Source organism: Pagrus major, chromosome 4 (assembly GCF_040436345.1).
Source record: "Pagrus major chromosome 4, Pma_NU_1.0".
NCBI lineage: Eukaryota > Metazoa > Chordata > Actinopteri > Spariformes > Sparidae > Pagrus > Pagrus major.
In genome coordinates, this window is record NC_133218.1 from 15,702,756 (window position 1) to 15,725,549 (window position 22,794).

General features: G+C 40.0%; 1 protein-coding gene across 1 annotated transcript in view; it reads right to left on the reverse strand.

Annotated features, from left to right (window-relative positions):
• The window catches only part of LOC140994255 (protein kinase C-binding protein NELL1-like), a 255,459-nt gene that overhangs the window by 149,940 nt on the left and 82,725 nt on the right, over window positions 1-22,794 (reverse strand). The window contains exons 7-12 of the mRNA XM_073463824.1: window positions 22,633-22,715; window positions 15,642-15,776; window positions 13,860-13,962; window positions 12,248-12,321; window positions 7,222-7,321; window positions 3,501-3,629 (exon numbers count right to left, since the gene is read on the reverse strand). Coding sequence (XP_073319925.1) covers window positions 3,501-3,629; window positions 7,222-7,321; window positions 12,248-12,321; window positions 13,860-13,962; window positions 15,642-15,776; window positions 22,633-22,715 — 624 coding nt within the window. The remainder of the gene's footprint in view (window positions 1-3,500; window positions 3,630-7,221; window positions 7,322-12,247; window positions 12,322-13,859; window positions 13,963-15,641; window positions 15,777-22,632; window positions 22,716-22,794) is intronic.

Here is a 22,794-nt window from a genome sequence, read left to right on the forward strand (position 1 = left end):
GTAGCGTCTATCTTGTCTATAGCGGTCGCCATTGTTATAACTCCGTCTTGGTCCAGCCGCACAGCTTGCCAACACTCACAACAGTTTAACAACTGCGTTACTCCTGCCTGTGGCACTGATTGGCTAATTGTTAGTCCCTGGTGGGCTGAATGGATCGTCTGCTTTGTCAGATGACAGAATGCTGTTTCTTGTCACGATGCCAGATGAGTGAGTCGACTTGGTGGAGTGGACACATGTACTGTATATACTGTATATGCACACACACAACTCCAGTCCTCCCTTAAATCTAGGGTGGAAGTAACCAATGTCATTTACTCTTGTTACTGCACCAAAGAAGTTTATTTGTGTACTTGTCTACTTTTACTTTTCCTTAACTACTTTTTTGTGTTGTCCCCAGAACTACATAGTGGCCTTTAAACCTACCCACTTTAGCATCATTTTAAATCTGTACTTTACTTGAATACAGTTTCATTAAATTGACATTACTTTTCCTAAAGTGACGTATTGCAGAACTCTTTCCATCCCTGCTTAGATCTAGAAAGATGTCTGCACGTATGCGTTAATGCAGCTTTAATGGAGTAAATAAACACACAGTCCTTAGTGGGCAGGCTCGTGAGGCACTAACTATAATTAGTGTCTCCCTATGCATGTGTTTCTACATGTAAGCATATTCTGCATATGCAGGCACATTTCTGCTTTCCCTGAGATTAGGCAGATGGCTTTAAATATTTACACATTCACCACATTCTCTTGCGAGGTGTAGAATCAAGACTGCATCATACATGCCGCAGCACACAGACACAATCTGCTGCAGCTTCATTTACTTTTAGTGCCAGGAGAAAGCATCTTTCATCCAAAATACCACCCCATCTTCTCAGTGTCATAAATCAGTCAAACAGCAACACACAGATATCTTTCACAGACTCCTGGAATCAACTCAACTTCATCTTTTCAGTGAGCTGTCTCTGCTCAGTTGTGGATAAATCTTCAGTAAAAAGCACATTTTCAGTATGGAGTAATCCAGTTGATTGGTTTTTTTAACATCACGGTTAAACCACATACAGGAGATGCTTGTATATTCCAGCATGACTTTCTATTGTGCAGATTTGCCCAAATGTAAACAACTTAACGCAGCAAAACTGGGTTCAGGTGAAGCCTGCAGCTAACTTGTTGACCTCAAAAAGCAACTTTACTCTTGCTGTTTGCATTATCCACAAAAACAAAGAGTGAAAACTGAGCAATATTCGCCTGGGGTTCAGAGAGTTATATATTTATATCGTGATTTTTCTGGTTTAAAAAACAGAAACACACACAGTCTTGCGCATGTTTAAATGCGAAGAAAAAGATCAGAGCAACCTTTCACAACATACTGCATTAATCCAAAGTTTTGACACTTGAGGCCAATGTCCCAGCCAAAAGTCCCATTAAGAAAAATATAGTGTTCAGTTTAAAGAGAGGGAGGAATAATAATGGGACCACACGATGACTGAATGCAATACAGAAGGCTCAAGCTGGGCTCTGTTTAAATCCCCTGGTACCTCCTCAAACAGCCCTCTGATTACAAGTAAATAATCTCATCTCCAATCATTTGCCTGCTCATTAAAACATTTATGAGGAGGTAATGGTCACAGTTAATGACAGCTTAGAGACACAATCTCCTGTTTATAAAACTACAAGAGGAGAAATTAATTTGTTCTGTAAAACATCTATTAGGACATCAGTGACAACCCATCAGACTGCTGAGCTCTGTTTATAACACAAATCAAACAACAAAAAAGAGATGTGATCACCCCAGTCAGCTGTCTAAGACATGTTATCCTAAGCCAATTTAAGATGGAGGTGAGTGTGAAGCCATGTCAAATATCACCATACTGTACTGCAGGATTCCAGCTAATCCATTTACAATGGAGGTTTGAGCTGCCTTTAGGGAGGAACTCCCAAACACGGATAATGCCGCTATAGCCAATAGAGCCGTGGCTTCACGATTTACATAGCTGATCTAACAATCAGCATTTCCCAGCTCTCACTCATATGGTGTGGGACTGTCGTGGATTGGAGTGGAGCTCTGGGTAAACCTCTTTACCATGCAGATCAAACAGAGGCAGACAGACTGGAGGGCTTGTGGCTACCCATCTCTCAGCGTATTTAGTGAATTTAGTCTGCTGTGGCTCCGACCCAAAAACAACTGCATCGAGCATCGAGCAAATCCTTCAATCCACCAACTGCCGCTCCCAAGCCTCTTAATCAAATAAGGCCATTAGCTCCATCACAAGTGCTCTTGGCCTTCAACACCCACAGACTGGGGCATTCGTTGAGCTGGAAGCGCCCTGACACTCTTGGTGATGACTCAATTGATGAATTTGCCAGGAAAGGTGAAGCAGAAGAAACTGGAAACAATAGGTACTCTAGTTTAAGAATCAAAGTGCACTTTGAGCTGACAAGCATGTACTTTACACTCTACAAGCTAAGTTCAATTCTCAAACTAAACTGACAGGAGCTTCTCAGCTTCAATTGAAATTTAAAATCAAACCAAAACTTTGATTCAAGAGAGAGGGTAATTCATCACTCTGGGCATTAAGTTGGTCCCATTTTTAGTTATGTCATGGTCGTGGCTTTTGAGAAAAAAAATAAATAAATATATATATATATATATATATATATATATATATATATATATATATATATATATATGTATATATATATATATATATATATATATATATATATATATATATATATATATATATATATATATATATATATACATATACACAGTAGATTGGCTCCTATGCTATTTGGTCTGCCACCGCCAAATAACAGCAAAAAAGGAAGCGCATCTCCCATTCTGCAACCAAACAAGGAAGAGTTTTCCCTCGTCACAGCCCTCAGGTAACGGTGGAACAACTGTGGAGACTCTACACTGCAAAAGGTGGTAGCCATTTTGCTAATGCACCGGCAGTAATACCAAAGGGAAATGCTAGGAGGGGGACTCTATCTCTAGTTTATACAAAACATACAAAACATGCAATGGTCCTTTAGCCAAAGGTTGCTGGGTCATTTTAAAAAAGTAGTTGCCTAAGCTGAACCTAACTCTTAACCCTAAGCCAAAGGACGAGCAAGATATTCACATAACAGACAAATCAATCCATCAGTGTTTTAAATATCTTGCTCTTTTCTCAAAATTCACAAATCCCTGTGCTTTGTCAGATTGCCGTAGCCACAATTAATCACAGCTGACCACAGTGCTTTCTCAGAACAACCCCTATCCCCTTTTATAGCCTTTGATCATCATGTCATATTCTCAGCTGGTGAATATCAGCTCATTACAAATCCCAGTCTGTGGCCCACAGTGTGGAAAACACATGTTCCTAAAAGAGAACAATGACTCAAACGCCAACATACTGCCACCCATACAGCTTTCAACACCCCAGGTTTAGAGATATAATGAGTCAGTCACATGAGCCACAGCTCAGCCTGAGCTGGTTAAAGTACAGTCCTACCTTCACAGTAAGTAGAATCCCCGTGGATGGAGGCATAGCCGCTCTTGCATTCACATTCTGCTTTAGTATTCCGGTTTTTACACTCAGAGTTTTCCCCACAAATGAGTCCCTCTGCGCAGAAGTCATAACCTGAAAGAGAGGGACAAAGGAAGCCTCGATTTACTTTGGTCTTAAAATGTGCTCAGTCAAGGCACTGAAAAGATGTGTACAGACACAAACACACGCACAAAACAGTACGTGGAAATAAAAGGATGACAAGAAGTGTAAAGTTTATGATTGCGGTAAAATTGGTGCAATAAAAAAAGTTCTGGCTGCCATGAAAGCATGCACACACAGGCAATACAAAAAAAGCATACACACACAAAACATTGTGCTCTTGGAGGATCTCAGAGGATGTCATCCAACAAGCTAATCAAGTCAAAGAGTCACTAGCGTGCTGCTGTAGCACAGGACTGGTACAATGCTGGTATTTTGTGTGGATGTGCTGGTTCTGAGAACAGTCTTTACGTACACCACGAGATGCTTACTTCTTCTTTTGTCTTTTAATAGCAGTTGGCAAACAGCTTCAGGAGCATTATCGTCACCTTCCAGACCGGAGTATGGCTCGAATGGTTATTATACTTTTACACACACCAAATTCTCTTCTAAAAACCTGAAATTAGCCCTATACCCTGCGACACCTGAACGCCTCTGCAACATTTCTCTAATGCCTCGTATGATGCCATTCCTTTGGAGTGTAATTTTAAGCTTCTGCCTCTGTTGTTGATGCCTCGGGCAGTACAAAAATACAAGCTCAACCGTTTCCTGTAGTTTGCAATGTACACATCTACTCGTAGAATGCTCATTTTTTTATATACTGTTCAGACTGGTGTCACCAAACCTCACCCTTGATATAACGTCCTCCTCCTTTCTATTTCTATTGCTTCCTCTCATTTATCCTGAATGCTGTGGTAGTATTGGCCCTTACTTTCATTTCTGATTTGATTATACATATATAGCCTTGCTATATTTTACGACCATACTTATTTCTTATTTCCCTTTTCCTTGGAGCTCGTTCCTCGTTGTATATTTTTCTGCCAGCTCATTTCCACCCACACCAATATGTGCAGGAATTCATGTAAATGTAATTTCTTCTCCTGCCTTCTTCATCTGAACACAGTTTGATCTTTATTGAGTATTATGCCATGCCTTGTATCTTGACTGCATGTATATAAAACTTGTTAGTGCACTCCTGGAATCAGAGTCAATCAAACTTGGTTGACCTTGTCCTTGGTCCTTGTAACAGTTTCAGCACAAGAGCAAATAAGTTTCAAAATAAGAGTACAAAGCAAAAGTCTACATAACAATTGTCACTTCACTAATAGGAGGACTTATTGAACAGATGGATCAACCACACATACCTATAAATAGTAACATCAGAGAAACTGATAATTTTGCAGTGGTCTCTTAATTTTTTCCAGAGCTGTATGCTGGCAATGTATATTTCAGCAAACCACAGATATGTTGAAGCTTAATATTTCTGTAGGTTTAAACTTTACGTTTCTTTCTTTCGGTTTAAATTCTATGTTGTGATAATTTGTGCTCATGGTCTGGTTAGGCCAAGACACAAAAAAACATTTGGTTAGGGTTTGGAAAAGATCATGTTTTGGCTTAAAATACATTTTTGTCACCACAAATATGGCTGGAAATTGTCTCGATCAAGCGGTGTCATGTTTACAAATCCCATCCACCTCCTGATATGAAAATCAGGTCATAGACATGCAATGTGAACATGATATGACATGTATTGTACAAATGTCAGGATCATATGTGTGCATGTACAAATGCTAACATTTCAGTGGTTTGCAGAAACATAAACTGCCAACATTGTCTGCTCTGTTTAACAGTCTTTCAGTGACTCTTTGCGCCTTCGAATCCATTGTATTGTGTGAATCCAAGCTGAATACAGCTGCGATCCTTTACCGCTACAGCCGCAGAACTTCAAAGACATATTTCAAGGTCACAGAGGGTAAGTGTTTTCTTCAATGGAAGTCAGCAGCGTAGGAGTCAAACTGGCTTCCCACCTGTGACCATGACCAATTGAGGCACACATTGTGCTGCTATTGGGATTTAAACACTGGTTGTTTGCGGCGGTATCCAGGGAACCTCCCCCCTCCCCCCGCACTGCCTGCAAACCACAGTACCAATTTTTTGTCACACTTTAACCATACCAGACTGAGATCCTGCATGTGTGCAGCAATGTGACATGACATGCAGACAGACGTACTGAGAATCAGTCTGACAGATAAGGAAGTGGAAAGACAGAGAGATGATACTCTCCTGCTCGGTAAGTATGAGCTGATGTAGCCCATCATGTGCTGTAATGAAAGACAGACTGGCTGCACATAAAAGCTCTGAGAGGCTGGGAGCCTGGGGAGCCATTACTGAGGAGCTGTGTCTGCATTATTCTTCCTCTCACCCCCTCCACCACCGACAGCAGCACCCCATAGAATGGCATGTACATGTAAAATGACTGACAACACACAGGTTACCAAACACATGTGAGCATGTCCATGAGTGTTGCTATGGTGGCGTACATTTCTGCTTGTTGTGTGATTTGCTGTATTTCTTTTCTTTTTCTGTAAAACAGAGGAGTTAGAACTCTCTGTGATAATTGTGTTCTTACCAATTGAACCAAGCCATTGTGGCTTTGAGGATACTAGTACATTTCAAGGAGTCGTGGCAAGGAGCTGAGTCACAGAGTTTAGAAGAGGTCTGGAGAAGATTTGCAAATAATGACCGGCTCAGATTTTTGGCTTCCCTGGGTGATGGTGTGTGTGAGGGAGAGAGACTAAAAGAGGTTTGTAAAGGAAAGGTACTGTGACTCTAATCTTTAATTGTTAGCTCATACTGTATAAACTCTCTTCCCGCCTGCAAATCTCTCCACTCTCTGCTGTCTTTTCTTCTATAGCCTCTATACCTTTCTTCTGCTCCCCTCTTTCTCCTCTTCTTTTCTTTCTTCTCTTTTCAGGACAATAAGTCTAATTCCGATTCTCCATTTCCTCTCTTCTCTTTACTTTCTCTACCCTGTGTCCTCATCCTTCTTTTCTTCTTCCTCTCATCTCCTAGGCTTTATACTCTATATATTCCCTCTCTCCTTCTCCCCTTTTCTCCCCGTTCTTTTAAACATAGCAGGTCTGCGACTTCCTCCTTTACTCTCATCTTCCTTCTCTCCATCCCTTTTCTCTGTCTTTCCCTTGCCTTCTCTTTGGCTTCTTTTCATCTTCCTTTCCTCTGAATACACTGGGTCTAAGGCATGCTGCTTATCTTTCCAAAACGAGAGTGCAATTTCCTTCACTCAGAACCTGTCCCGAGGTTTCTTTCATTATGGCTCTATAGCTGACAGCCTCCTACAGTTTGTTTATTTAATGTATTTACTGAATTACTGGTGGCTATTTACCCTGTAGTACCTCCCCGCCAAAGCAGCGGGGCACAGGCAAATTGGCATAGCAGGTGCTCTATAGCAGACAGACCAATCTGCTCTGATAGCTATCCCAGCCAAGAAGAAATCATACCAGGTGGAAAGGGAGAGAAGCCGAGTTACTGCAGGGATGCTGCCTGAATCAGCATCCGGCAGAGTGGCTGTGTTTACTTCTGGCAGTGGCAGGGGATTGGTGCGTGCAAGTCCAAAGAAAGAGCGATTCATACAACTGAGATGAGTGCAGTAAGAAGGAAGACATACCTCTGCAAACATTGCAGCATCTGCCATCTGGTAATATCTGTTCACCGACAGTGCAGTTGAGATCTGGACAAGTTTCTGTGACTTTCACCATCAGGCCGTTCTGGAAGGACAGGAAAGAGGCAAATCATTGCAATTTCATTGCTGGGGTCACATGCGTGAAGGTCTATATATTAATTAACACTATCTTCACCAGAAAAACAACACACGATTTGGGGGAAACATGGTACACAATCTGATCTGTTCCGGGGCTCCAGCGCCTTCGAGTCACAAGCCCACCAGTTTTTGTTTTTTTGTTTTTTTTTGAAAGTCACGTTGGACATAAATCGAAAAACGAAGTTTCTAAAATGGAGAATAACAGAAATGGTTATCCACCTGTCTGGTGCTTTTTATACACACATTTAGTTTAGTTAAGGATTAGTTCACCCAAAAATTAAGATTCAGTCGTTATCTGTTCACCCCTATGCCGATGGAAAGTCAGGTGTAGTTTTGTATTCCACACAACATTTCTGGAGCTTTATTACAAAACAGCATTGGAGCATTCTCCTGAACAACTGAAGTAGATGGGGACTTGTTTTGAAATGTAAAAAAAATTTACGAAAAAAATAAACAAATAATGGCTCCATAGAGCTAGTACAGCCTAATCCAAGTCTGGATTACCTAAAACCCTAAATTGATTTTTTAAAAGGCGTTATATACACCCTTGACATGTGGTCCAGTTCTGCAGCCGCATCAGACAGGGTGTGCACAACATTTTTAGCTGAGCAGCTAAGATTTATGCATTTATGGGGCAGAAATATTCTCCTAAACCAATTCTATGTTTTTTGTTTCAGTTGGTTTTTTTCCCCATCTACTTCAGTTGTTTAGGAGAATGATGAGACTTTGTTTTCCTCTGAAGCTCCAGTAATGTTTTGTGGACTACAAACCTTCCTCTGACTTTCCATAAACATGGGGTAGAGTTTTTATTTCTGGAAGAACTTATCTTTAAATCAGTGCTTTTTGGGTTGCCATGCAGTTTCCTCAAAGACCTGAATGCCAAATCAAGTTGGATCCAATGTGTCTTAAATTTGAATTTCTTGAGTAATTCTAACTGTCTTTTTATAAATGTCTTGAATGTGTTGATTTTGATGTACTCTAAACCAACCATGGTAAGGCATGTCCCACAATAAAAGGGAAAGAAAGGTTATATCCCTGCAGTTCCCTATTACGAAAATGTTTTGAAAGCGCTAACTGTTGCTTTCACCAGTAAAATGATGATAAGTGGCAGCAGGGTTAAGTACCACTGTATCCTCTTAGCTCCTAAAATACAGTGGACAGTGGAGACCAGTAAGAAACCAGTAAAAATGACATAACAACACTTCAATTAGGTTTTATTAAAAGTAAACATACCTCAGTGGTCTAAAAAAGTCATATATTAAAAACTTCTTTTTGTTTTTTCTTACAGAATATGTTACATTTAATGTCAGATGTATTGACCATTTTGGCTACAATAACTCAAATAATGGCCTGATAATGGCTTCTAGAAGCAGGCTCTTTATTGTTTGAGATAAATCAGTCAATCATTATTTAAAGGTCTTTAATTGCATTCAGAAAATGTCTGAAATATCAAACCCGTGTGTTTTACAACCCTGCAAATCAGCCCAAACATACTCTTGCGTATTTTTTTAGGTATAATACATGTTTTCAAAGTTGTCTGGCCCCACACAAAGGCCAGTGTGTAGAGCAATAGTTTACCAGACTGAACCTTACAATTCGAAGATCACAAAAGGTGAGAATGACACAGTTTTTGAAATGTGTTAAACCACAGCAGCAGTTGAAAGGATGTTTTCAGATGTTAAAAAAAACAGGTTATTTAGAGATACTCCTGACTGAATGAGGCTGTCATGACAACAGCAGGGTGGAATGTAAACGCTTTACATACTGCTCGCATTCACGAGGAGGGCATGAATACAGATAGCAGGTAAAATGCAGACATGCGCCACCAAAGAAAAAACAAGGTTAGATAGAACTCGGTGTCATCTCCCCGTGGGCCTTCAAAACAAATAGCAGACACACAGCAGCAGCAGCAGTTGCAGCCTGGCTGGTATGTCAGAGCTCTGGTGGTCCCCGCGATGCCTCTCAAGGTCTTAAATATCGACTCAAATCCCTGAGATTTCTAGTTCACCACTTCCTTCAATGTCATGTTTCTCCAGGAACCACATTAACTATTTACTTGTGTCATCTTTTAATAGTACAGTCGCTTTTTCCCACTGTGAGTCTCTCAGTCACATCATCTTCTCCTTAATTAATGAAAAAATTATGTTCTTTCAATTAATCGATTCAAGCTGGACTAATTACAATCCTTTACACTGACAGTGGTTCAAATGACTTTATTTATCCAATTCAACCATACATTGTACAATGTTGTGAAACAACAGATCTAAGACCATGCCTCAAGGGCAATGAGTGGAGAATGAACCTAATATGTTTTTAATGATGACAAGCGCACAAATATCACCCAGTTTGCAGTGAATGTTTTAGCCTCTGTTAGCTCATTGTTTTGGTTTGAAGGCCCACACGGTCCACCCTAATGAGAATGCAGCTGTTTTTGTCGATAAAGCTTTGACTTGTTTGTTTGATTGATTTGTGTCAGCTTAATCTAGTCTATAAAATGTCAGTTACTTTCTGAATGGTAGGTGTTTGAGTGTCTCCTTGAATATATTGTAACTTGTAGGCAGACTGACCTTCTTCCCTTTTGAAGAAGTTTGGTTTTTCTGTAAATAAATCATTTATTTTTGCTCCACACTGCTTTCCTCTTCTTTTACCCTGGTTTTAAAATCTATTTGTTACTCCCCTCTTCCCCTGGCCACTTCGGGGAAGTAACAATACTTTAAAATGCCCACCGTAGCTCAAGGTGAGGTACTCAAATTGCCTTTTTTGTTTTCGAAAAACAGTCCAAAACCTTAAAATATTCAATTAATAATGACAAAGAAAGTAAAAACAAACAAAAAACAGCCCATCTTTACATTTGAGAAGCACTTTTTCGGTATTTTGCCCGCAGTAATCATTTTGCTTAATGTTCTCTTTGAAAAGACGTAACTGACAACAGTGTGGTAAAAACAGGCCAACCAGTTTATTTCCTACCCATCTCAGATGCACTGCAGCTTTTCAGTGATTCTGATTATACTGAGTGGCAAAAGCAGGGGGAAATCAACTGGTCAGATCTGTGGTAATCTACAACTTAAAAAAAAAAAAGAAAACAAAATTCCCAGCAGCTGAAACTGAAACCACCAGTTGTATTTGGAACATGTTTATCTCTCACATTATTTTTCTCATAATACCAGCTATCTCCATGTTAGAGAAAAATACCCTTAAAAAAAAACAGCGAGTCTCCCATCTTTGCTTATTGAGCTGCAATTTGCCCAGCAGCCACAAAAACTAATGCAGACTGCAGAATAAGGCATTCAGGTGAGTCAAAGAGCCTCAAAAGGCACCCTGATCATAAATGAAAATACAGTTTTGATACAACGTTGGTCTTACTTTCATTACATCCCTGTTAGTTATGTCAGTTTTATGGCTTTGTTTTATTTTTGAGATAAGTAGCGACAGTGAAAAAGGGTTAATAGGACGTTGTGCATGAGAACAAAAATAGGAGCATCCCTTGGAATTATGTTCATATTGGTCAATTTCACAGCACACAATGTACATGCAATGGAAATAATCGGTGCCAGTTCAGGACGTAGTGTGCAAGGATACAGATGTTGGGTAGTGGTTGGTTATGAAGTGAGTCTGCCTTTCATGCAAGAGGCTGAGCTTAAGATGTTTTGAAAGAGTAGCTGCATCCTATTGTCTCTACAAAATTTGGATTGTCATCATAAAAAACATCAGAAATGATGATCAAAATAAGACACAGGCTGTAAATAGAAAAATTCCTTTTATCGATGCCTGTTCGCTTCCCTCATATTTAGAGAAGTCTCAACTTGATGCATATATTTATGGTGAAAATCATTTTGAATTGCTGAGCATACTTATCCACAGAGATGGAACACCACCAATTACAAATGTGGGCCTTTCAAATTAACACTGATGGTTTGATCTGTGGACCAGAATAATCTTTTTTCATTTTACACGTCCTCCAAAAATAGCATAATGTGGCCCCCTGACTCTCTCTCATTCCTCTCGCTCATTCCCTTCATATATCAGTTCATACATTCATGTTCCCACTTCCCACCTCTCCCGCTGTGATGGTGAGAGGACAGAGAGATGCTCTGCAGGAGGAAGGTTACATTCTTCTAAATCTAACATGCAGAAACCAAAAAATAAATAAATAAATACACACAATCAAGCTCACATACTCAGACACACATACTAAAACACAGTGCTAAGATATATTGGCTGCAATTTTCCAAAACGCTGACACTGGAGAACCCTGAAAGCCTCAAAATAAAACATTTTTAGGGCCCCTTCTAAAAATAATATGTCCACAAATTGGTCATGTGCCAGCTTTCACATCCAGGAGTAAAGGATGGCTGTAATTGCTTGAAACAAAGCCTACAAACAATATAATGATGTTTCGAGGTGTCTGGGGGCTAACAATGAGTCAAGGAATCCACTGTGTGGCTCTTTGTAAGCAATTACATGCATAAAACGCTCATTTTCTCCTTAAAGTAGTGTCTTTAAAGATAAATGGCTTCTCAGTAGAGAAAGCTCACCTCTGTTCTATGCTGAACTGGAATGATGACTTTAATTATAATCCACACAGTGATGAAGCTCCAATTCAAATCAGGGTTTTGTGTTGCTGTGTTCATACGTTATTCTAATTACCTGGCTATCTCGCCATTAGAGAGAAGAAAAAAGGCAGATTGAACAGATTGGGGGAGGGAGGGAAAACTAATAAGGCCTGCTGGCTAATTGAATAACACACTGAGCAATTGACCACACACGATCATTAGACATTTATGCTGAAAGAGAAGTGCTGTATGGTGACCCCATTGCAGAGTAGAGGCTAAATGCCAGTGAAATTATTGTACAAAATAAGAATAATTATTACCTTGCATTCCCTGCAGCTCCGAGACAAAAAGCGCTGGCCCTCAGAAAAGGTCTGACCCATGTAGTTACATTTTGCTGTGGGCATAAAAATAACAGCTTCAATAACACTCAAGTACACTTTAAAAACAATACCTACGAAGTACCAGAGATGGCATAATTCCTCAGCTAATATCAGTTCATGTGCTGCTTTTAACAACAGTGAAAAATGCTTTTGAGATTGCCTGTGAGACAAAAAAAAGTTTCCAGTTTGAAGTTTTGCATACTTGATTCCACTGGAAACAAAGTTGTTCTTGGCTCGTGTGCATAAGCGGAGAGGAAGTGTAACAGCGCATTAAGAATACAACAGAGGAGACCCTTCTGCATATTCCTCTGGCGATAGCAGAAATAGAAAATGAAGCATATGATATGAAGTCCTGCTTTTCTCCTCTCCAGGGTGCAGGACTGTGGAGTGCTCAGTCGCAGCTCCGGAGCGCAGCTCTGGAGCGCAGCTCCCTCGCTCCTCTGTGCCAGGCCTCTGATGTTCACAGGGGAGGAAGAGGAGGAAGATGGAGCGAGCGGAGGGATGGAAGGAGGCAGACGAGGGCTGGAATTATTCAAAGATGAACTATCCTTCAGGGATTTAGTGTTTTTGCAGTACAGTGTGATAGACACAGTTGTCCGTGGGTTTGTGAACAGTTACCAGATACCTGTGTGCTTTACACTAAAAATAGTGCTTCCATTTCAGCTTCCATGAAAACCAGGCGACTGTGATCTTTGCTCTCACAGATCGTTTGATCTGGTTTCATTGTGCCAGCAGAATATCAGCCACAAACAACAGCATTCTTGTCTGTATCTGCAGTGCTTCTGGTAGTAATAGTACCGTAAAAGCAGGAAATACTCTAACATAAACGAGATGAGCATGGATTCCACAAAAACAATAGCATTGGTAAATATGTAAAACATCCAATGTTTATGTTTTCCTGACAAGCTAACTTTTGTGGTTGTGCATATAATGACAGGGAAAAAAACAGGAAGTGGCTTGACACTGTCATACTGCTGCCAAAAGTGTGTTAAGGTGTAGTACGACCAGAAATTTCCACTTGAAGCCCATTGTTTGCTTCTGCAAACCATGGATACCTTAAATTTGTACATATTACGTGTCATATCAATATTTCCGCAATATCTGTCATGTCACGTTCAGATTACATGTATATGAGCTGACTTTCATGTCAGGAGCGAAGGGGCAAGGATAACCAGACCATAAGCACAACATTGCCACAACATAAAATTGAAAATCAAAACTAAACAGTTTCAACATCTGTAGTTTGCAGGAATGTACATTGCAACAACATTAGTTGTTGGATTTGGTTTGTAGAAAAAAATATACACCAAAGCAGTGCTATTGAGGCCATGTTGTAGACTGAAAACCATGAAGATGATTAATCTTTTTTTTTTTTTTTTTTACAGATTTATATCATCATCAAGTATTTATACTGCTTGTCTACAAAAGCAGCCTGGTCAGCAGTTCATTTGACTTGAGACTATTTGTGTAGATTGAAAGCTATTTTTGCAGATGAGCAGAGAGGAGTTTCACGGGTTTGGCTGTGAAAATTCAATCTGCTGCTGATACTTACGTCTGCATTTCTTGCAGCAAGTCCCATCAACGTGCACCGGCAGCGAGTCTTCTGAGCAGTTTGCTGGAGGACAGAAAATCCTGCGACACTCCACCACACCATTCTGTAAGAAAATTATTAGAACAAAGTTTTTATTTTCTGTTATTTATTTATTTGTTTAAACCAAAACTGTGCAAACATCAGAAGGAATAATCAAATGCTAACTGGGAGAATACAACTTTTGCCTGTGGCACAGACAAAAATCCCACACTGAACTCTTACCTCTTGGCTCAATTTACCTTTGCACAAGCATTCATGGACTTGTATATCTTAATCTGGAAGAAAACACACCCCCTGTACACCAACACTTAACATATAATGCCTGCAGTGTGTCATATGCTTTCATCTAGTGCAGCTAGCAGTACAGCCCAACCCTGAATGGTAAATACTTCATGCACAGCAGCCCAGAACTATTTAGATTACAACCTTCAGGGATGCAATCTGAAACTGAAAGCTATCATATTTACGCATAAGAAAAAAAAAAAAGAATTATAATGTCATACAATCAGATAACAGAATCATCATCGAGAGCTGGATGGCGGATACTGAAATCTAGCAGCCTGCTGATAGCAGGTAGTTATTCAGGGCCCTGAAGGACTGCCTTCATTTTTGAGGCTGATATCTCTCTCTACGAGCGCCTCTTCATTTCATGAGTCATCGGAAATGGTTCCCCCAGGACGCCGCGGTTATCAGTTAATGGCATGTCCACAGGAGAAAATCAGACCGGCTAAACTCCACCCTGTGCTTGATGTGCAATGATGCAGCAAGTCTAATTCCCCAGGGCCCAGGATGGCCTGATTCAACAAATTTCAAAGTCTGGGCCCTCTGTATGAGTACTGACAGCGAGGCTTATTAGGGGTTGCTTATTAAGGGGCAGGCAGGAGGCAGGGAGAGACGATTGCAGGGGTTGGTTAATAGGGAGGTCTGATGGGAAGGCAAGTTAAAGAAGCAAAGTGTTGAGAGGAAAGGAAATAAGGGTTGTAATGATTTTCCATCACTCAGTGAATATTTCACTCAGTGAAAACTATAGATTAAAGGTGCAGCAGCCATTGGCTAGTTAGCTCAGTTATCTTTGCAGCAATGGTCCTTAGCTGACTCTGCCTGGACAGGGAACTCGGTTCAAAGGTAAAGTGTTGATGATTTCACCACCAATGAGAATTGCTCAGAAAACTTCATTAGCTTCTGCGTTTACTTCCTGGCTATGCAACACGCTGAACATGTGCAGAAGTGTCTCTCCGACTGACCTCGCCTGCGAGTTCCTGCTCTGCGCTTACACTTTACATTGTGATGACGTCACAGATTTTTAAATCACTTCCCTCAACAGTTTTACAAATATAAACCCCCGGGGATCATAAATTCATAAAAGAAAAGAAAGAAAGACATATTTGCCCTAGTTTGCAATTTGAGGTGTGCTGTCAACAGTTTTACAGACGTCCTTTTTAAAATGGCGGTCTATGTGCAAAATTATTTTAGGGCTGCAGGGGAATTTTTTAGCTGCAATACCATAAGTGGCCACTGGGCAGAATCTGAAGCAAGGCTGAGTGGTGCTGCCACAGCACAAAACCTGCAATGTCCTTGGTTCATTTCTCTCACACCTTCTATTTCCTGCCATCTTTCGACTGTCGCTATAAATGCGAAAGTGATACTTCATGGCTCAAAAATAGATTAAAGCACTCGATTTGACAGACATTTTTTTATATTGTGATATTGAAATCTCTCATACTCAGTACTGGTGACACTCACTTTACATGCACAGTTCCTGCAGTTCTCGGGCTCCACCCACAGCTCCTTATCCCTGTAGACCAGACCGTTGGCGCTGCAGGTCCTCTCGCAGTGACAGCCCTCCAGCTGGGTCAGCCTGGACTCTGCATAGTTCAACTGCAGATGAGCACAGAATCACCAGAGTCAAAAAAACTAAATCAAAACTCTGAGTTGCACACAGGGTTACCCCTCACCCCGCCCCCTCGCCCTCTGGCGTGCCCCAGTCGGTTTTCAGAGAGAGCTGCTCCACCAGGAGCCACTCATTAGAAGGGCACATAGAATAATAAGCGATCATCATTCAGCTCATGCTCCAGACCTCAGGCTATAATCTACTGAGAAATGACAGACAGGACTGACAGCACCGATCCTGCCTCACCCCACTTTTATTCCTTCACACTGATCATCCCTTTTTCTCCAGCTTATTTCATGCTCAACACTCTCCACGGTTGTCTCTCCACAGAGGTGATGCTGCTTTGACTGACAGGATTGTTGAGCAGTTGTGTCACACAGAGGGGGACAGAGGGTGGGATGCATCAACCAGAATTAACTTAAAATCAACCGTGTCTCTTCGAAATTATGTTCACATACTCATTTGTTACCAAATGTGTTTTGTAAGAAACATTATGATTATTGCCATAGCTTCCACAGAAACAGTTTTTTTCCGTACGATTTGATTTGGATTTGAGGTCGGGGACGGAGGACTTCAGGTTCACATCATGATTCCTGTGTCTGGTTTAAGCAAAAGAAGCACTAAGTTAAGGTTAGAGGTTCAGTTAAATATTGATAAAGTAAACCTTGTCCTGGCTTGTGCTTAGAGTCACTATTGAACACGTTATCATAAAAATGTTAATCATGCTGCAGTTGCTATAAATGAATACTGTATTGCAAAAGTGATATTATAGCAAAAACAAATTAAATATATTGTTGGTTAACATTTGTAAATATGTGGAAAATTTTGCAACTTTTCAGATACATTCACTCAAAATCATCCATCATTTTGTTGATTAAAACTTATTTCAGGTGTCCATACTATTATTTCCAATGTTTTTCTTTTCTGTTGGAAAAAAACAAACAAAAAAACAATTTAAACCTTTATCTACACTACCTGGCCAAAAAAAGTAATCACCTGGATTTAACTAAGCAAATGGATCCTTCCATTGGATAATTACTGCAGTGATTAATTTGTTTCAGCTGGCAACAAGTTATTTAACCTTAACTGATGCAGTGAGTAGCCTCTCATTCCTTAAACAACCATGTGAGAAGACATATCCGGTGGTCTGGAAAAGATCTAACTCTGTTTCAGAAGGGTCAAATGATTGGCCTGCATCAAGCAAAGAAAACAACTAAGGAGATTGCTGAAACTTCTAAAATCTGGTATAGAACTGTTCAACGCATAATTTAAACCTGGAAGGATAGTGGTGAACCATCATCTTCGAGGAAGAAATGTGGTCGGAAAAAAATCTTGATTGGCGATCGCTTAAAAGTTTGGTGAAATCAAATCATAAAAAAATCAACAGTAGAAGCCACAGCCATGTTTAATAATCAACGTAAGAGCATTTCCACACACACAATGCAAAGAGAACTCAAGGGACTGGGACTAAACAGCTGTGTAGCCTTAAGAAACCACTTATCAGTGAGGATAATCAGGACAAAAAGGCTTCAATTTGCTCGGGAGAATAAAGATTGGACTCAATGGAAAAAGGTCATGTGGTCTGATGAGTCCAGATTTACCCTGATCCAGAGTGATGGGGAAACAGGGTAAGAAGAGAGGCGGATGAAGTGATGCACCCATCATGCCTAGTGTCTACAGTACAAGCCTGTGGGGGCAGTGTTATGATCTGGGGCTGCTTCAGTTGGTCAGGTCCGGGTTCAGCAACGTTATGTGCCCAAAAAATGAGTTCAGCTGACTTCCTGAATATACTGAATGACCAGGTTTTTCCATCAATGGATTTATTCTTTATTAATGCCACGATTCATCAGGCTCAAATTGTGAAAGAGTGGTTCAGGGAGCATGAGACATCATTTTCACAAATGGATTGGCCACCACAGAGTCCAGACCTTAACCCCACTGAGAATCTTTGGGATGTGCTGGTGAAGACTTTACGCAGCGGTAACGATCCTGGTAAAAAATGAATGCAACTCTGGCCGGAAATAAATGTTGTGACATTGCATAAGTTTATCAAAGCAATGCCACGGCGAATGAGTGCCGTAATCAAAGCTAAAGGCGGTACAACAAAGAGTGTGTGCCTTTTTTTTCGGCCGGGCAGTGTATATTTAACATTATTAATGTGACCCAGATGACAGACTCACCTGGAAATTGAGGTGAGTTAAAAGACTTTAAAATGGCTGTAATTTCTGGTTTCTAAAAGGAGCAAAATAAATGAGTCAGTCCCTGGAGAAAATTGAGGAAAGAAGTCACCCCAATCAAGTTTTATGATGTTTTCGAATTTTTAAGGATCAAAGAATCTGTCATGCAACTGAAGCTGCAAACATTAAATTAAATGTAATTGCAGGAAGACATATGGGCGATGTTCCATTGATGGGCTTTCGACAGTGATCATTGTGATCTGGGGCTCTTATTGTATTTTATGATAATTGAACTAATATTCAATGTTGGTTTGAATCATTAAACTGACTCGGGTGTTAATTAAAATTGTGGAACACAGGTGGGGTTCATTTTAAATATAGTTGAGTGTGTCAGTATTTGACGATCCGGGGATGAGACTTAACAATCAAGCATCTCTCCAGGAAGTTATATTTTGCTGCTTTCAATGAATCCTTTTGTAATGTTCTGACATCAATCATAGGACTTTGTTGGGAGTAACGAGTTGTCCAGTGAAGTGCAGAAAGGGTTTATGTTGATATTTTAGTAAAGAAAATAATTTAGTAATCTGTTGATCCAATTGAAACTGGTGATTTTTTCTTAATCTTCTGAGCGTCAACTGTCACTACATGTGATTGATTAGTTTGTTTCCATGATATCACTCAAAATAAGCACATACAGTTTCAAGTGACTGAATAATAAATACATTTATCTATAATCTACATGCATGTGGGCTATACACATGCTGTATCCATCACAGCTCACTTACGGCCTTGAGTAGGAGCTGGCTGGTTACACTATTTACGTGTTATAAATTCACATCTATAAAACAGTGTCTGATCCACACATCTTATAAACAATCAGAGTACTGCTTGAAAGGTGGGAGGATTCAAAAAGGTGCAATTGATCTAACTGCCATAGGTCAACAGAGAAATTGTAGATCCACTTAAGACACTCAAGGCTGCTCTGCCGCTCTGCGTCCGCCCCCTCTGCTGCTCTGAGACCTGCCCAGGCCATGTGTCAGAGAGAGAGAGAACTCACTGTGAAATGATAGAGGCTTCTCAGGAAAAAAGAAAAATGCTAGATGTCACTGAGGCTTTTTTTGCTTCATTTAGAGGAGTCCCAGCTGGCTGCAGGAGAGCTGTGTGAGCTGTGAGTGATAAAGATGTGTCCTGTCAAAGCCCTAAACAAAATGTTTGAAATGCAATTTCAAAGGCTGGGAAGCTGCCTTGAGGCACCACCGAGGAATACCTTTCCTGTACAACCTGAGCATCAAATGGCACTGAGATACGGCACAAAGGAGTCAGAGGCTAATAGGCATGTATCTCCTATGGTTGATACATGAGGCAGATAGGCATGCGCGAAATAATAAGATAGCAACTACAGACAGAGTCCAAACGAAGGAGGGCGAAGGAGAGGGCGCATTTATTATCTCTAATCCTTTTTGTGTTCATGCACGTCTGAGGGATGCGTCAAACATGTATGACTGAATTTCCATGAAATTCTGAGGTCTAATCAGTCTTGGGCCAACAAGCAATTAATTAGATTTTGTTTGTAATCCAGATCTGGGACCCAGATGGGAAGTAATTATCATATCTTTGCTGTGACAAATGAAAAGCACAGAGACTCCAAAACCTGATGGTAAGTTTGAAGGCTCAATAGATCAGTGCAAAATAGCAATGATATATTTTGGTTAACAGCAAATAGGGAATTTCCATTTGAGCCTTCCGAAGTCAGCCTACATATTGTATAGATTTCATGAAGGAAAAAAATCGGCATTAAAATATGGGATTTTGACAATTAACTGATATTGTGCATTAATATACACAGTTATTTAATTTGCAAAATAGTTGCATGTCAATATAACATTTAACTGAATTAAAGGGAATTCTGGTATTTTTCAATATTTTTAATATTTTTACACACAGGGTTTGGCAGTGCTGGCACTGACATCCATCTTGTAGGTTTTAATTTATAGTTCAGTGTTTTTTACCTTCTGATGTTAGCTATAGTGTATATATTAATATATTACAGCTGCTTTGTAGAAATGCCTTAACCCCTTAATATAGAACCTTAAAATCCAATTTTACCACCTTTGTTTTAGGGATTGGGATAACACCTAGAAAGATGTATATCAGGGCAAACAGCATGAGCCGGCTAAAACGATCCAAATAATCTTCTGTTTTTCATAAATCATCTAAATGCATATCTAAGCACAGAAATTAGGCCCCTAGAATAGTTACTGTAAGTGCATAAGGAGCTACACTGGGGGCAACTTGGTGGAAAAAAATATGCTTTCCTGCCGTTATAACAAACATTTACACAGCTGACACAAGGACCTCAATTCCTCTGTTATTACTTAAGACAGTGGATAGACTCAAACTGCTTTCATGGCTTACACACAAGGGAGTCCAATGCAGCAACGATGGAGGAGAATATCTAACAAGTTATGAATCATTTATTCAGATAACTATCCAAAGCAAAGTGTACATCAATGCCTTACTTAAAGTCTGCTTTCTTGTAAAGACAATTTTGCTCAGTTTTCCATTTACTAAAAAACAGCTTTCATGGAAAGTCAGTTTTGAGATAATGCCCTACAATATCTAGCAGCTCCCTGCATAAAGGAGGAGTTTATTTCAAAACTTAAAATTCAGTCATTTTAAGATGAATTACACTGGACAGGGAGGAAAGTAGGTGTTAACAGGTCAGTTAAGCCATAATAAACACTTCTATACAGCATATTCAAGCCATGCAGACAATGAGAGTTTTATCTTTAGAGTTTGAGATCTTGCCATCAATAGTTTTAATTTGGTCTTTTTCTTCTCAGAAGTAGTACATAATGCCTCCAGCCATCGTGACACCAGCTCTAGAAGAAAATGGTTTTGAAATGTAATTTAACAAAGCCAAATTTCGTACATTGTCACCTCTGTTTTAGACAGAAATCTGGGCAGTAGATAACTTAAAACTAAAACTAAAATTACTAAACTTTTTTTTTTGAACTGCTCTTTTAAACAGGAAAAAATAATATCGGATTTGCTTTTGTATGGAAACTCCATGTTGTACTTACAGCACTTAAGTATGTTGGGATAACGTACTCGTGGTTCTTCTCCCATATATATACAGGTATTACAAATGCTGCCATGTCAATCTCATTCACAGCAGAGTGTACTGTCACCTCACCTCGCTTTCACATCACAAATTCAGCTCCCAGCAATTATTCACTTCACGATGAATTCCTCTTTTCTCTACCGAAGAAATTTAGCGCTGGAGCTGACTGCATCCTCCCCGCTGCGACTGAGCAATGAGGTCAGGTGGCAATAGGTCGAGGTGTGTTCATGTGAAAGAGGAGGCGTTGACACAGCGGTAGGGTAATGTTCTTCATTTCACCCTTATTTACTCTGGAAATTATTCTATAGCTCGTCTGCCCGCTGAGATGTCCTTGCGTCATTCACTCCCATCTGATAGCGCTCACTCATGCACACAGAAGCACACACTCAATCACATTCACACACACACAGTCAATCACACACACCTACACACATAGTTATGCAGATGTTTAGTCTTATAAATGGTTTAAGCTTCCCCCCATGGCTCCAGGGCAGAATGCAAACCGCCTGTTAGTTTCCTGTTGTTGCAATGACCTCTCTGAACCCTCAATGTATTTGTGTGTGTGTGTGTGTGTGCGTGTGTGTGCGTGTGTGTGTGTGTGTGTGTGTGTGTGTGTGTGTGCTTGTGTGTGTGTGTAATATATATGTAGCTCTCATAAATCTCATTACAGAAACTCTATACACAGTCCTACAGAAATGTTAAGTAAAGTCTGAAATCTATCTTATATCAGTTTTGGATGACATTTTGGCTTTTTGTTGTTGCAATAACATATTTCCTAACTGCATTAAGGAAAATATCCTATCTAATCCTAGGATAGGAAATTAGCTTTTGGCCTACTTAACCTCAAAATTGAAGGATTTCCTAAATTGGGGATCCTGCATTCACATTTCCCTCTATTGTTATAATGCAACTGTTCGAAGTTAAAAATGTTCAAGGGTTTCATTACTCTAATCTTGAGCAAATTTAAAAAAACGTGAACAAAATAATATGGAACCTTCTGGGACAAGGTAATTGTCCGTTTGCTGTTTCCACTTGCATGCACATTAAAATCTTCTAAAACCACTTCAGTCCGCGCTCACAATAATAACTGACAGACCAATCGTATTTCCTAAAGACAGATTAAGGTGCGTGTTCATTTTGTTTCTTGTTTCCCAACAATAACTTGTATCTTTTTTGGGCACCGTCTTGTTGAAATTAAACAAAAATTAGATACTGACTTCAGAGGAGATGGAACAATAAGCTTCAACGAAGGCAGCAACGAAATCAAAGGATTCTGCTGTCTCCGGCTGTAGTGGAGAAGGAAGTTATTTATTCATTTTCATTTATTTATTTATTTCCTTGTCAGGCTACGACTGGGAAAGGTATTAGTGGATCTTTTGACTGGATACTTTTATGTAACACTCTTTTGTGGTTGCATAATCAGTGTTTTTCTTTTATTCGTGAAATCTCCTAAACATTTATGACACTTATGAATCTTGTTTTGCAGGATATGATACATTCTGGTTGTAGTATTCTGTGTTAAAGGGTGTCACTTGTTCTTGCCTTCAGGGTCATCTTGGCCAGTAGCTCCTGAAGGTCCATGATGCCTTGCACCAGGCTCAGGAAATCGCTGCAGGTTGGACAGGCTCAATGGAGGAAAAGTAAGCACCGAAACAGGGGAGAAAGGAAGAAAAAGCACAAGAGGGAAGTGTTTAGATAAGAGAT